The 14,548-nt window shown below is 41.1% G+C and overlaps 1 protein-coding gene across 3 annotated transcripts in view; it reads left to right on the forward strand.

The window, feature by feature from the left end:
• The window catches only part of UBQLN1 (ubiquilin 1), a 35,649-nt gene extending 22,564 nt beyond the window's left edge, over nt 1-13,085 (forward strand). The window contains exons 7-11 of one of the 3 annotated variants that reach the window (XM_039545747.1): nt 3,926-4,047; nt 5,283-5,366; nt 8,741-8,856; nt 9,857-10,034; nt 11,884-13,085. In XM_039545747.1, the coding sequence (XP_039401681.1) occupies nt 3,926-4,047; nt 5,283-5,366; nt 8,741-8,856; nt 9,857-10,034; nt 11,884-12,039 (656 nt within the window). In that variant the 3' untranslated portion in view covers nt 12,040-13,085. Of the gene's footprint in view, nt 1-3,904; nt 4,048-5,282; nt 5,367-8,740; nt 8,857-9,856; nt 10,035-11,883 lie in introns of all 3 variants that reach the window. The other 2 variants (XM_039545745.1, XM_039545746.1) reach the window with 2 other exon arrangements.
• Nucleotides 13,086-14,548: the final 1,463 nt, after the last annotated feature.

Consider the following 14,548-nt stretch of genomic DNA (forward strand, 5'->3'; position numbering starts at 1 on the left):
CATGGACCCACAGCTTCCTTGTGCTAGGAACTGCACAAACACATAACAAAAAATATTGTCTGTGCTTCCAAGAGCTTGCAGTCTAAATCGAAGTCAAGAAACAAAGGGTGGACACAATAGACAGGAAAAGCCCATGGAAACAAGAAAATAGCGATCAGCATGATACACATGAGTCTCAGCAGCCCAGCTCTACTTACTGATACCAAGTTTTCTGTAGGCAACACAGCAAACAAGAGTTTAAGGACAATGAAGTAGTTTAGTGGATGTTTATGGGGATCACCTCTCGTGTGTGAAAGCCACCATGGAAGAGAGCACAAAGGTGCTTGTTTGAAAATGTAATAAGTAGTCGATGCAGGTTGACATCTCTGGCAGAGTGGAGATCAGAATCAGTGTATCTCAACTACTTTGGTATAGGTTTGGAGGAAAACAGGATTTGCTGCAATATAAAGGCAAAAGATACATTGTAATAAGGGAAAATAAGAAAGTACTTGTTTAAATAAAATTATATTATCGTTGGTGCTGGTATCAAGGCTTCTAATGAAGGTTGTTGAACATTTCACATTATAAAACCTTGTTTTCAGTTGCCTATAACTTTGCCATATTAACAGCTTAGTCCAACACCAGCATAGACATTTTCAATCTAACACTGAATTTTTAAAAGGTTTTCAGCAAAAATTATTCTCCATTTCTGAGAATGAGCCAGGGAAAATATGATTAACTCATGTTAAAAATAAAATATTTTATTCTCTTCCTTGAAGCCCTAGTATTTCTGTGCTTTGGAGCAGAGATAAAGTGATCACCCTATTATAAGGGATTTTTTTTGTGATTCCTGTGAAAACAGCAAAAAAATTCCAAATTACAAGTCTTTGCAAATAATTTGCACTTAACTCATGCTCATAAATCTGTTAGTGGCTGGCAGCAGTATTCACTGAAGATTTCACTAAACATGCAGCATCCCCAGGTTGCAGGGGCTGACATTGCTGGTAATTACTCTGTGCTGTAGGCCAAGGGCCATTGTGTGTGGCTCCATGCACCAGAGCAGAGCAGGGAGACTCTTGTGCTCTCAGTGATCCTCCTGTTGGTTGGAGGGGGAAAGAGCCTGACTTGCTCTTGTGCAGAGAGGAGGAAGGCTGGGGCAGTCTTCTGGGACAGACTGGTTAGGGTAGAGAGGTGCATGTTAAGAGGGATAAACGTGGGGAGGGAGACAAGGACAGGCACAAGAGCACAGGGGGGGAGGTACAGAAAGATCTGTTGCAGCCACTTCTGTGTTAAACCAGTGCTGTGTTCCACCACAGAAGTACGGCAAAACATATGACAGAAGCGCACCCACACCCACACCCAAAGAAGGGGGTCTAGGATTATTTGATAAAATGGAATTACCCTAAATTAGGATTTAGTAATATAACTCAAATGTCTATAGAGTTTTGATATCCAAGATAGTCTTGGTTTGTTTTTTTTTTCAATTGTGAAAGTTTCAAATTTGTTTCAATTCATGCTGATGTAACTAGTACATATCTTTCAGTATGACTTCTAAGTCTTTTTGGATATGGGTATTAAACTTTAGATGTGAAAATTTAAATCAGGCAAAAATTTGGCGCATAAACCTTTTTTTGCCAGAGAATAAATTTCAAAAAGTAGGTAAAGTTTTTGAATAAGTGTGCAAAATGGAAAGTAGAATATCTTGGTTTCAGTGTCAACTCCACACTCATATAACTCAGTTGGTTACAAACTGAAGTTTTGCAGGTTCAGGAAGAACTTGTTCGAAGTGCTCTTGCACAGCTTTGGAAGTTGACTTCTCTTCGGAGCTGTTTCCAAGCTTACTAATGTTGGTAGATTATTCAGGGTACCCAAAAAGCACACCACATTCTTCCTGTACAAGGTATGGGAAGAGGCATGCTGGATATGACTTTGTAGTGATAGCACGTGATCAGATGGTGAAGGAATGACTAGAATGAATAACTGAAGAGATGTACATTAACATTTGAAGACACAGCTCCAAAACTGTGTGCAGGAGGCCTATGTAAGACTGGAAGAGTGTGACTGGACACAGTTCTAGAAGTTTTGGTACCATTTGTGATAGGATAATCAGGTTTTCTGAGTGGTTTAAAAGAATTATGCAGAGTAAACAATTTTGAGAAGTGCCCTTATTAGTTTAACAGCCTGTTCTTTGACTGCTTGTTCATGTCAGTTCGTATCAGGTGTGTGCATGTGCAGATCCATGGTAGCTGGAAGATTTTTCCCTAGCAGCCTCTGTGAGGGTCGGCCTGGACACCCCTTGGAGTCTCACCTTCATGGCGCTCAATATACAGCCCTGCTGACCTGCCCCCCCTCAGTTCCTTCTTAATCTTCCAGCTGCCATGCACATGCGTGCACGCACACCTGGTTGGAGTGGACATGAACAACACATCTCGAAGAATGACAGTTACGAGAAGGTGAGTAACCGTTTTTTCTGCCACTATTAGAACCTAGTTTTCATTTTGAAACCTGCCTTCCCAAAAAAGGGAATTTGCTCTTGAGCTATTTGTTGCAGTTATGTGCTAGTTATTTGTAAAATATTTAAACACTGGGCATCTCTTCCATTTGATTATGATAGGGGTGGGGAACCTTTTTTCTATCAGGGGCCATTGACCCACAGGAAAAAAAAAAATCTATTGAGGACCCCACACAGTCCTGCGGCAGGGCTTGGAGCCTCGGGGCTTCCCCTCGGGTTGCCAGCTTTCTAATAGCACAAAACCAAACACCAACACACACCCCTTCCCCACTCACTGAGACCCCACCCCCACTCACTCTAGCCTCCCTCCCTTAGACGCTTGCTCTCCCCCACCATCATTCACTTTCACTGGGCTGGGGCAGAGGGTTGGGGTGTGGGTTCTGGCTGGGGATGCTGGCTCTGGGGTGGGGCTGGGGATGAGGGGTTTGGGGTGCAGGAGGGGGCTCTGAGCTGGGGCCAAGGGCTTTGGAGCAGGCTCAGGGCTGGGCCAGAGGGTTGGGGTGCGGGAGGAGGTGTGAGGTGCCGGCTCCAGGAGGGGGTGCGGCAAGGGGTTGGGATGCGGAGGGGGGGGGGTGAGGGCTCCAGCTGGAGGTGTGGGCTCTGGGGTGGGGCCAGAAATGAGGGGTTCATAGTGCAGGAGGTGGCGGGGGTTGGGATGCAGGTGGAGGTGCAGAGTCTGGGAGGGAGTTAGGGTGCAGGAGGGGGTTCCGACCTGCGACGGGGGATTGGGGGACGGGAGGGAGTTTGGGGCACAGGCTCCGCAGCGCAGCGGGGCTCAGGCAGGCTTCCTGGTCCCATGCAGCTCCTGGAAGCAGACAGCATGTCCAGCCCCTAGGCGGAGGTGTGACCAGATGGCTTTGCACGGTGCACGCTGCCCATGCCCACAGGCACCGCCCCAACAGCTCCCATTGGCCGCGGTTCCTGGCAGAGCTTCCCTGATCGCCCCTGCACCTGGGGGCCACAGGGACATGCCAGCTGCTTCCGGAAGTTGCATGGAGCCTGGGCAGGCAACGAGCCTGCCGTAGCCCTGCTGCACCGCTGACTGGACTTTTAATGGCCTGGCAACCCCAGCTTCACTCTGCAGCGGGGTGAGTCCCCTGCAAGGCTGCACAGAGGCTCAGTGCTTCTGGCCTGCGGCACTGAGACTTGCCACAGGCCAGATGAAATTAAGCAGGGTGCTGAATCTGGCCCAAGGGCCATAGGTTCCCCACCTCTGGATTATGAGTTAAAAGTGGAAACGCTTCTTGAGATGAGTGGGAGCTGATGTCCATTATAGACAGTAATTACTCTCTCGTGTTAAATTATGGAAATGTTATGCACTCATCACCATATTTAATTATAATTAAATGAAAATGCATCTGTCATTATTTTCATGCTTATGAATTGCTAAAGTGGGCGTATCTACTTTTTAAGCTGGTATGTTCAACACTCCAGGAATGCAGAGTTTGTTGCAACAGATAACCGAAAATCCACAGCTTATGCAGAACATGTTGTCTGCACCCTATATGAGAAGCATGATGCAGTCACTGAGCCAGAACCCTGATCTTGCAGCACAGGTAAATGCACCTATGTATTGTATGTACTGAATGAAAAGAGAGATTGCAAATTCATGCAATAACTATTGTCACAACAAAGTGACGATTTTATGTGCTAACACCAACTAGCCTATTAAAATGCTTCTCCAGTGCCTCATTAGACATCTTGACAGTCAACCTCCTGAGTCTAACTGCAGGATAGAGCCAAACAGTGAGCATTGACATTGCTCTGGGCAAGACTGCAGAGCAAACTGCAAAAACACTTGGCTCAGAACCTTAGGTGAACCAAAGTTAGATGGATAGAACAACCACTAGAGCTGAAATTTTTCTGTGTACTTTAGTGTGAAACATTTTAAAAACCATAAACTTGTGACCTCATATAGGAACCACCTTGAAAAGTTAGTCTCAAACTTGTAGGCAGGGCCACTGGTAAATGTAGCCCCAAACTGATTTTAGGAGTTAGTTGTTCAGGTTGTCAGTGTGATCATGGCACTTGTATCTTCATTCTTCAGCTGTGGCCTTCCTGTACAGCTTCATTGGCTGTATAAGTGCAAATACTATACAGCTTTATGAATGGTGGCATAATCTTTTCCTAATATCGCTTATGGTGCAAATATGCCTATGAGTTCAGCTTCTAAAGGGTCAGCACAGGTTGGATGTGTGCCATGTGGAGCGAATGGAAAGTATCTCATGCTTTTAAAAAAAAACTTAGCAGGGGAGCTTCTCTGGCTTTTTGGACACACTGAATGTGTGCATGGAAGAACAGTCTCAACTCTATAGTATGCAAGTCTTATCCTGTTCATCCTCTTCAGTCTCTCATCTCAAGGGGATGTTTATGCAAATATCTGGCACTTCCATTTGGATTTAAAAAACAAAACATCCCACTTATAGATGACTGGATGTCTACCAGAAATTGGTTTTGGACAGTAAGTGAAGGAAGACAACATGTAAAAGCAGCAAAGAGTCTTGTGGCACCTTATAGACTAACAGACGTTTTGGAGCATGAGCTTTCGTGAGTGAATACCCACTTCGTCGGATGCATGTCCGACTAACACGGCTACCCCTCTGATACGAAGACAACATGGTCATTTAAAAGATTTCTGGTTTTCAAAGAAGATCCTAATTGTCATGTAAAACAGTTAATTATAAATGTACTGAATAGATAAGTTGCACTAAATCACCTGTTGCAGGGGCAGGGAGCAGCTTTATATACTGTATTTAGTATTTGCAGCTAAAATTGAACATTTGCCCCATAGATGATGCTGAATAATCCCTTATTTGCTGGAAATCCTCAGCTTCAGGAACAAATGAGACAGCAACTCCCAACTTTCCTTCAACAAGTGAGTAAAAGAGAGGCTAACTGTTGTCAGTGAACATCTTGCATGTAGCGTTAGCCGAATTGCAAACATATGGTCTTGCTTTGGTCTGGGGTTGAAAGCATAAAGGCCTGGTCTATGATTCTACTGCGAACACTAGCTTCAATCGGAGGTTGGGCTTTTAGTGATTTAAATACTTGTAAATGGCTAATTCATCAGATTCACCTCCCCATTCCCATTTGTCCCAAAGTTTCACACCTATTAGAAGATAAGTATTCCTTCTGCTGCTTTGTTTCCAGAGTACAGTTTTTCTACCTTTTTCTACCTTGTGCTGCTTTGCAAATACTAAATCAAACCCCTTTTCTTCCACCACTAACATGAGTTCTTGGTTTGCCTTTCCCTCCCTAAAAGGTAGAGGCCTGATAGTGTGCCCTGAATGAGTGTCCACTATGTCAGTGTGTGCAGCCACAAACCATGACGCATATTGTTGAGAACTGCACAATGACTCAGCTTCCTGGAGGTCTTCGTGCCTTGAACATGATTGATAAAAACGCGCTGGCTTGGCTTGACCAGATTGCATATGTCAAATAAGATAACCTTACTTTTATCTGGATTGAGCTTTAGCCACCTCACGCTCATCCATTTTTTCAGTCTCCGCAGAGGCTGCGTCAGGTATTCAAACCACTGACTGAGTAGGGTGAGATGGAGATGCAGAGCTAAAAGCACTGCAGCCCATATTTCTGCACTAATCCTCTAGGGGAGGGAAGGGGAGACAGAATCCCATGGCAATTGTTGTGACTGTGTCTTTTGGGATAATGGGCAATTGCATAGTACTACTCTGTGGGAGTGCTCGGCAAGGAAGAACACACACAGCTGTGTGCAGCCCTATCCACTCTTGGGAGAGATCTTCATCCATCAATATACTTTCTGATCTATACTCAGGTCTGTACCAGATTAACAGGAGTAAGGAAATCTAAGACATCTAGGTGCTCTGAATTGTCAGTCTTTTCTATAATAACAGAACTCAGACTGTTGGACACTAGATAATAACAAGTTGTCAACATGATGTTTTGCTAAGCAAAGAGTGTGTAGCGGCTTCCTTTACAGAAGGTGACATGGGTTCTTCCTCAGAGACACTGAAAAATTTCACCAGCTGTGGATCTAGCTCTTTTCCTCTGGTCTTCCCCAACCTATCTAAAAGACACATTGTGGGCATGAAGGGCCCACAACACTTCTAATATCTCACTGAGCGTTACTGGCCTGAACTTTAACCAGAGAAGATTTAGAATTTTTCTCCAGATTCTGTTCTACATTTGTGGAAGCTGACAACTTGGCGTGATCCATGCAAGGGTCCCAGAGCCCAGACTCCAGCCTGAGCCCACACACCTACACTGCAATTTTATAGCCCCACAGCCCGAGCCCCGTGAGCCTGAGTCAGCTGCCATGGGTGTTTTTATTGTAGTGTAGGCATAGCCTAAGGGGAAAAACTGGAAAACAGGGTGGTTAGGAGCCTAACATGGTAGGATTTTTATGATTTTTATCCTATACTAAATCACCCAAATAAGAATGGTTGTTAGAGGAGCAGCCACTTCTGGTAGGGCCTTCTTGAAACACTTTGCTTTTGTTTGTCTTCAAGTGTGGACCTTGAAACTAGCCTCCTTTCCCTAAGAGGAAAGGAGTGCCACAATCTCAGAACACAGAAGGAAATAGTTAGTTCTTGGCATGTCGTAATTTTCAGCCACTTCCTTTTGAAGCGCAGTGTTTGTCAAAAATCCGGTAGCAGTCCATTGTAACATTAAAAACAAGATGATAAATAGCACAACCAAATACTAAACCAGCCTCATTTTAGGATCCATTAGGTGATCATCCAAATGGTAGATGAGTGTGCTGTCTTTGTTGTAACCCCCGAGAGTTTGAATCTTAGACAAATTGTTACTCAAAAGTCATTGCAAGAGTTCACTGTTTGTTTATGCAGTTGTTCTGATAAGAGATGGGCCGAAGCCAGGAACTTCAGTTTCATGTTTGAAACTTCGCAGTGTCTAGAGATTTTCAGATCTCAGGATTTGTCTTGTGCTGATCAATAGTTGTGAAAGCTACAGGTTCAGATGTTCCAGCAGGTGAAGAGGAACTTGATCTAGCCATCTGAAGTGTATACATCAGACTGTACGCATCATCTAGATAGCACTCGTGTACATAAGTAGGCTGATATGGCACTATAGATAATGCAGAGAGGAGGTAGTGGGCATACACTTGCAAAGTCTGAACTTAATAGCAGTCCTGTTCTGAAGTTCAGATCTGTCAGATGATACATTTCACTGGAAGAATAGTGAGAAACAGTGCTTCTAGAGTACTGCTTGTCATAATTCAGGCCAATTGCACTTTTATCCTCCTCCCCCCATCCCCTGGTGGTCCACCAAAGGCACTCCCTCTAGGCTCCCAGCTCCTCAGCTGTCAACTCTCCGGGCAGAGATCCACATCTCTCTCCCTCCTGTCCTGGGATGTTACAGCTGCACATCTCCCTAATGTATACTGTGATATTCCTAGCAAGCCAGACTGCCTAAAGCCAGCATCAGTGCTTTGCTTTCTCTCCAAAAGCTATGCCCAATATACTGCCTGCTGTTATAAATGACCGCACAGCTCCATATAAGGAAGCACATTTATTCTTAAGGTAAAAGCATTGCAGAAAAAATGTTTAAAAACAATAGAAGAACCGACATGCATGCTAAAAAGTTACCAGAGATCACTCCAGCTCCAGCTTCGGGCTCTGGTAGGTGTCAGTCCTTCAAAACCCACATCTGGGTTTTCCTCTGGTTACAAATTTTGTAACTATCTCAGAACTAAGACTCGGCAGGTTATCGTGTTCCTATACAGCTCAGGCCATTAGCCTCCAGGACCAGATAGTCGGAAGACAATCACCCTCTCTTCGGGGTGTAGCTTCAAAAAGCTGAGTTTTTGCATCACCGGAAGTGAGTAATTTGCATTAATGTTTCCCTAGGGATTCCCTAGGTAATTCAGTTCACCCTTATTGGCACAGAAAATCCATTCTTGTTTGGCATAATCTCAGTATAGTCCTTTGAACTCCCAGGTCTTACATCATATCCCCCCAAGAGGTTACCTGCAATCCTCGCCCACAATAATATGTAAGCTTTGCATTTAATACAGTAACATTTTTTTGAGGATATTGCCGTTATCTGTCACTCTTCCCCATACTTAAAAGGTCTTGGTGGAGCTGTTACTGCAAAAGAGGGAACCATCAAAGACGGGCGCAGAGAGGTATTAGAATAAAAAGATGAGCAATAGCAGGTTTTGAGGGGTTGGGTTCACTACAGAAAACAAACAGTGATGAAGATTAACTTTGTACATGTTTCAGTTATATAACGAATTTTTCCTTTTCTTAGATGCAGAACCCGGACACGCTGTCGGCAATGTCAAACCCTAGAGCAATGCAAGCTTTACTACAAATTCAGCAGGGCTTGCAGACACTAGCAACAGAAGCACCAGGGCTTATACCAGGGTAATAGTTGGCCCAACAAACTTGTACATTTCTTTACTTATTTATTTTAAGTCGATTTGGTTTATTTGTCTTGCTTCTTTAAATTTAGAAGCTTGTCCAGTTGCACAAGTTGTTCCACACAAACGTCATTTTCAGTTTACTAAACAGCTTTATTTTAGGCATCTCCTACTTTTTTTTCCTTTAAAAAATGTTAAAATGCTAATGTTTATAATTAGGGCCCTACCAAATACATGGCCATGAAAAATGCATCACGGACCATGAAATCTGGTCTCTTGTGTGCTTTTACCCTGTACTAGACAGATTTAACGGAGGAGACTAGTGTTTCTCAAGTTGGGGGTTCTGACCTAAAAGGGAGTTGCAGGGGGAGTTGTAAGGCTATTTTGGAGGGGGGGAGAGGGCGCGATATTGCCACCCTTACTTCTGCACTGCCTTCAGAGCTGGGTGGCTGGAGAGTGGTGGCTGCTGACTGAGGGCCCAGCTCTGCATGCAGCAATGCAGAAGTAAGGGTGGCAATACCATAATGTGCCATCATTACTTCTATGCTGCTGCTGCTGACGGCTCTGCCTTCAGAGCTGGGCTCCTGGCTAGCAGCTGCTGCTCTCCAGCTCTGAAGGCAGCACCGCCACAGCAGCACTGCAGAAATAAGGATATCAGTACCACAACCCCTCCCCCACAATAACCTTGTGACCTTCCTCCCACACACACACACCTACAGTTACAACGTAGTGCAATTTCAAAGTTAAATAGCTGAAATTATGAAACTTACCATTTTTAAAATACTATGACCATGAAATTGACCAAAATGGACCATGAACTTGGTCGGGCCCTATTTATAATGAATACTGTGTTTGGATGCTTTATTTACATTAAATGCACATTCTCCATTCTCACTGCTATCCACAGAATTCCAGTGAGACAGTTGGTGGGGGGAGGAGTAACAGTATATGATCAACTTTAATACAAAAATAAATGTTAACATTGCTGTTCCTCATTTCTGCAGATTTAATCCTGGTGTAGGGGGATTAGGAAGCACTGGAGGGGGATTAGGAAGCACAGGAACAACTGTACCTAGCTCCATCCCCAGTGAAAATACAAGTCCAGCCTCAGGAGTTGCTGAACCTGGTCACCAACAGTTTGTTCAACAAATGTTGCAGGCACTTGCTGGTGCAAATGCTCAGGTAAGGTAAATCCTAGAACTTTAAGATGTATCTAATATTTGATTTATCAATGTAGGCTGAAAGGTGCAGTTAGGAGAAAGTACTTGAAAAAACACATGCTTAATACTGCTGGCTCATGGATGAGTGGACCAGGCTAGAAAACTCTTATTTTCCCAGATGTGAAAATAAATGCTGGAAAAATTGAAATTTTAATACTTCTGTCCTGGGGACCTTGAGTTGTTCACGTGCACAGAGAAGTGCACAGATTGTGTCAATGTTAAGCCTTTCACTTATGCCTCTGCCCAATCAGGGTTTTGTTTTTTTGTTTTTTAAACTATTTCAATTCTGCGTAGGTGTCATTTGTATTGTATTGGTATGGAAGACTGAGATATGGTGGTAGAAGTTTCTCACAAATGTCCTTAGTAGTACAAAGAGCAAACTTGGACTGACAAAAGCTATAAAATTCTTAATTTGGGTACTGCTTTTATTGCAAATTTGAAATGAACTAGATTTCAAAAAGCAAGTTGTTTTCAGGTACTGCAATAGCCCCTAAGATTTCTGCTAATTCTTGTTTGTAAAGTAACATTTTATCTTCAAAATATTTGTCAGCCTAATTGCGATATCAAGGACCTATACAGACAAAGGACACTCACTATAGATAACATTCTGCAAAACGCACACAAACTAGAAATCAGAGCAAAATGTGTTTGCTTAATCTGTTAAACTAAGAGTTCCAAGTAACAAATAGTAAATAGGTAAAATAGACAAAAAATTTGGATAAGAGAATTTTTTTGTCCGTTTAATTTTCCCTTACTACTTTGGTAATGTAGGGAGTTCAGAACAGCCATACCATCTGTGCTGTAATTCTTGAACATGGGCTTAATAGCTAGAATCAAGATAGAATGGCAGCCTTAACGATGAACAAAAAAAGTTTTTGTATTTTTATGGGTTGGTCACTAACTCTTGTAACTGTGTTCGCTCTTTAAAACCTAGTATTTGAAAAACAGTTTTTCCTTTGTTGCTTATTTGCCAAAACTGGAGTTAAAGAACTCTTGGAATGACAACTTCTGGAAACAGCAAGAAGTGTAGTTTCTTTGGCATTGTTGGTTTAAAATACCCATGTTAAACATATTGTTACTTGCAACTAAAATGGTTTCAAAGAATCCTTCTAACCATCAGAAGTTTGTAAGGGCTCAATCCTGTGCCATCATAGTCAGTAGGAGTTCTGCCACTAATTATGTGGGAGCAGGATCAGACCATAAAAGCACAGCTGTTCAGTTTCCCATTTGGAAGTTCTAGCTGTTATAAAACTTCTGCAAACTTCCAATACTTCTTGACCTTTTTAAAAGCCTTTAGAAATTATAAAGGTGATATGCCACTAACAGGAATAATTTTACTGTGCCTCATCACATTCAGTACCCAACAATGAGTTTATTAAAAATCTCTGAAGAATAGCATCATTGGATTTAACTCTTCATTTCACTTACAAGAACAATCTATTCATGACACTTTGAAGGAACTATTTTAAGGAAATGATTCTCAATCAGATTATCTTGCTTTGCTCCCTTACATCACATTAAACATGCAGCACTTCCTGTAGTCACTTCAGAAACAATCGACTTTTGGTAAAGGTGTTCTTAAACCAGTCAGCAGACTATCCTCGGAGAAGGATGCTATTCAGTTGCAGTTGTTCAAGCACTTCAATTTTGCTCTTTAGTTTTGGAGATTTAAAGGAAAAATTAGTTGCAGAAATACACCAAGCCGAAGTACGGAATAGAATCAAATGTATTTTAATCATCTAGTACAATTTCTTCACAGTATTTGTATTAAGCCTGTGTCTACAGCTTGAAATAAATTGTCCTCTTTTTAGCAGTTACAAAATCCAGAAGTCAGATTTCAGCAACAACTGGAGCAGCTCAGTGCAATGGGGTTTTTGAACCGTGAAGCAAATTTACAAGCTCTAATAGCAACAGGAGGAGATATCAATGCAGCTATTGAAAGGCTACTGGGCTCCCAACCATCATAGCAACATTTCTTTAACTTGAAAAATGTAATTTATTTTTGATAACAGCTCTTAAATCTTTAAAATACTTGCTTTATTTCATTCTGACTCTTGGGATTGTCTTGTTATAACTAAACCCAGTCTGATGCATTTTAAGGTGGAGTGCAGTAGTTTTCTTTGGACAGTGGGAATCAATGCTTTTTCATTCACAGTTGTTGCATGCATCAAACACTTCTCTTCAGCATTTATTGTGATTTTGTTGAAACAAGCATCATCTTTCACAGTTGAATGAACAGGTTTGGTCAGACCTACAATTGTCCAATTTATTTACTACTTAAACATTAGCTTTGGGTAGTAATTTATGTAGAATACAAATTATTAAAAAGGAAACAGATTAAATGAAGCTATAATTTGTGGGTACCAATACTGCTTTTTGTGACTTCAGCATGTATTTTTTGCTAGCAAAATGCTGTAAGATTTATACCATTTGATTTATCTATCATTTTTGCTTTTATTTGTGTAAAATATACACGCAATATACATGTTGGAAACAGCTCACATCTAGGAATTTGCACATTGCAATAGAATGAATCTATGTAACCAAAAAAATCCAGAACAAATAAAATTGACAAATTTCTAGTGCAGAAACTTTGAGCATCTTTGGTAAACATCTCTCAGCAGAAGAGTTTAGGCAAATTCATTTAAAATATGCTAGAATTATTGATCTAATTATCTCTAAGTCTACATCTAACTGAACAAAAACCTGCATTGTAACATTGTCTCAGTATTCACAAGGATTGACTGACTGTAAATTATCTTAATCTTTTTGCAGATTGAAGGAGCACTACTGTATGCTCTGAAACTGCTTCTAAGGCTTTTTGGCTTCTCTCATTGAGATTCTAACATGCATTATGATTTGTAATTGGAAGAATTACTTTCACTGACAGTGTCATGTGATATTCTAATTACTTTTAACCACCATGTAAAAATACTGTATATCTTTTGAGTTTTTATTGGTAGTTATTTCTCTTGTGCACAGGTAATAAATGAATTAAAAATTCTTTGAGCAATTTGTCTCAAGTGTTTTTGCACAATTGCTGATTCTTAAACTTTCAGAAAAGTGAAACATCTTGATATTTGGCCTTTAAGGGAGACATTTGGAGCACCATACACATTTTTATCTTTTGACTGGGATTAATAAACAATGTTTGGATTATAAAGGCGAGAGGGAAAGTAAGGGAAATCAGAAGTATGAGGACTACCCTTACAGTAGGTAAAATGTAACACTGGATGAGAGAAAGCATACTCGACTGTTTATATCCTGTTTAGCAAACTGGCTCTGGTTTGGATGATAGGCCCCAGCAGGGATGTGTTATGTCAAGTTTACATGTTAGTAGTTGAAGATTATTCACTTGTACTATTTATACTTTAATCTCAGCATTATATTTTATCAAATCATGTAAACAATCACTTCCTTTGGTGTTGAGTATAAATGTGATTTACTTTAACCTGGTTCCCATCACCTTTTAAACTTATCCTTCCAAACATAGTTCATAGATTTGAAGTTCACCAAGTTAGATGAACCAAAAGAATTTTGAAATATAAACAACAAAATGAGATCAGGTACTCTGTATTTAAATCACTTGGTTATAAAACTGAAATCTTCTAATGTCTGTTAGAGCAAATCGCAAGAGAATGTGATGCTCTGACTTGCACCTTTCCTGGATGGTAAACATTTTAGTTGAACTTTGGCACTAATAAGTAAATTGTTCAATTACAGCTGATGCACAGTGCTGGGAAAAGCTCAAGAAAACCTCTTTGCTCACAACATCTGCTCAATGTGCAGTGGGAATAAAAAAAACGAACAGTGTAAGGAACCATTAGGAAAGGGTGGATAATAAAACTATTATAAATGCCACTATATAAATGCATGGTACAGCTACTCCTTGAATACTGTGCGTAGTTCTAGTTGTCCTAGCTCAAAGATACATTAGAATTGGAAAAGCAACAAAAATGATTAGGGGTATGCAACAACTTCCATATGAGGAGAGATTAACAAGACTGGGACTGTTCATCTTAGAAAATAGAGAGCTAAGGGGTTTTCTTCCCATTCCCAAAGATTCAGATTAAGGTCTCTTCAATTTAAATCTTTTACTCAATCTATGGAAAAAGCATCTCTTCAGATGCAATTTAGAGGGAGTTAGTGAAGATATAGCAAGTTGCCTATATAACCACCCCACTTTGTTAGTTACTATTAGCCAAGATTTTCAAGTGACTAGTGATTCTGGACTTTCATTCCTTGATTTCAATGGTCTTAAAGAAAGTAGGTAGTTCAAGGGACTTGAACTGAGAATCAAAGGCTGTTAAAATATCTCTAGACATTTTAATAAAATTTTAATTTAAAAAAAACTTTCAAATTAAAAAGTAGGAGAGAGGAAAATGAACTCTGTTCCAAAGCCTCAAATTCACTGAAAGAAGTATAAAACATTAAGTTCAAATTGTATGAGCTGTCCATGGAGGTCACAAATATATA

Source organism: Mauremys reevesii, linkage group 6 (genome assembly GCF_016161935.1).
Source record: "Mauremys reevesii isolate NIE-2019 linkage group 6, ASM1616193v1, whole genome shotgun sequence".
NCBI classification, from domain to species: Eukaryota; Metazoa; Chordata; order Testudines; family Geoemydidae; genus Mauremys; species Mauremys reevesii.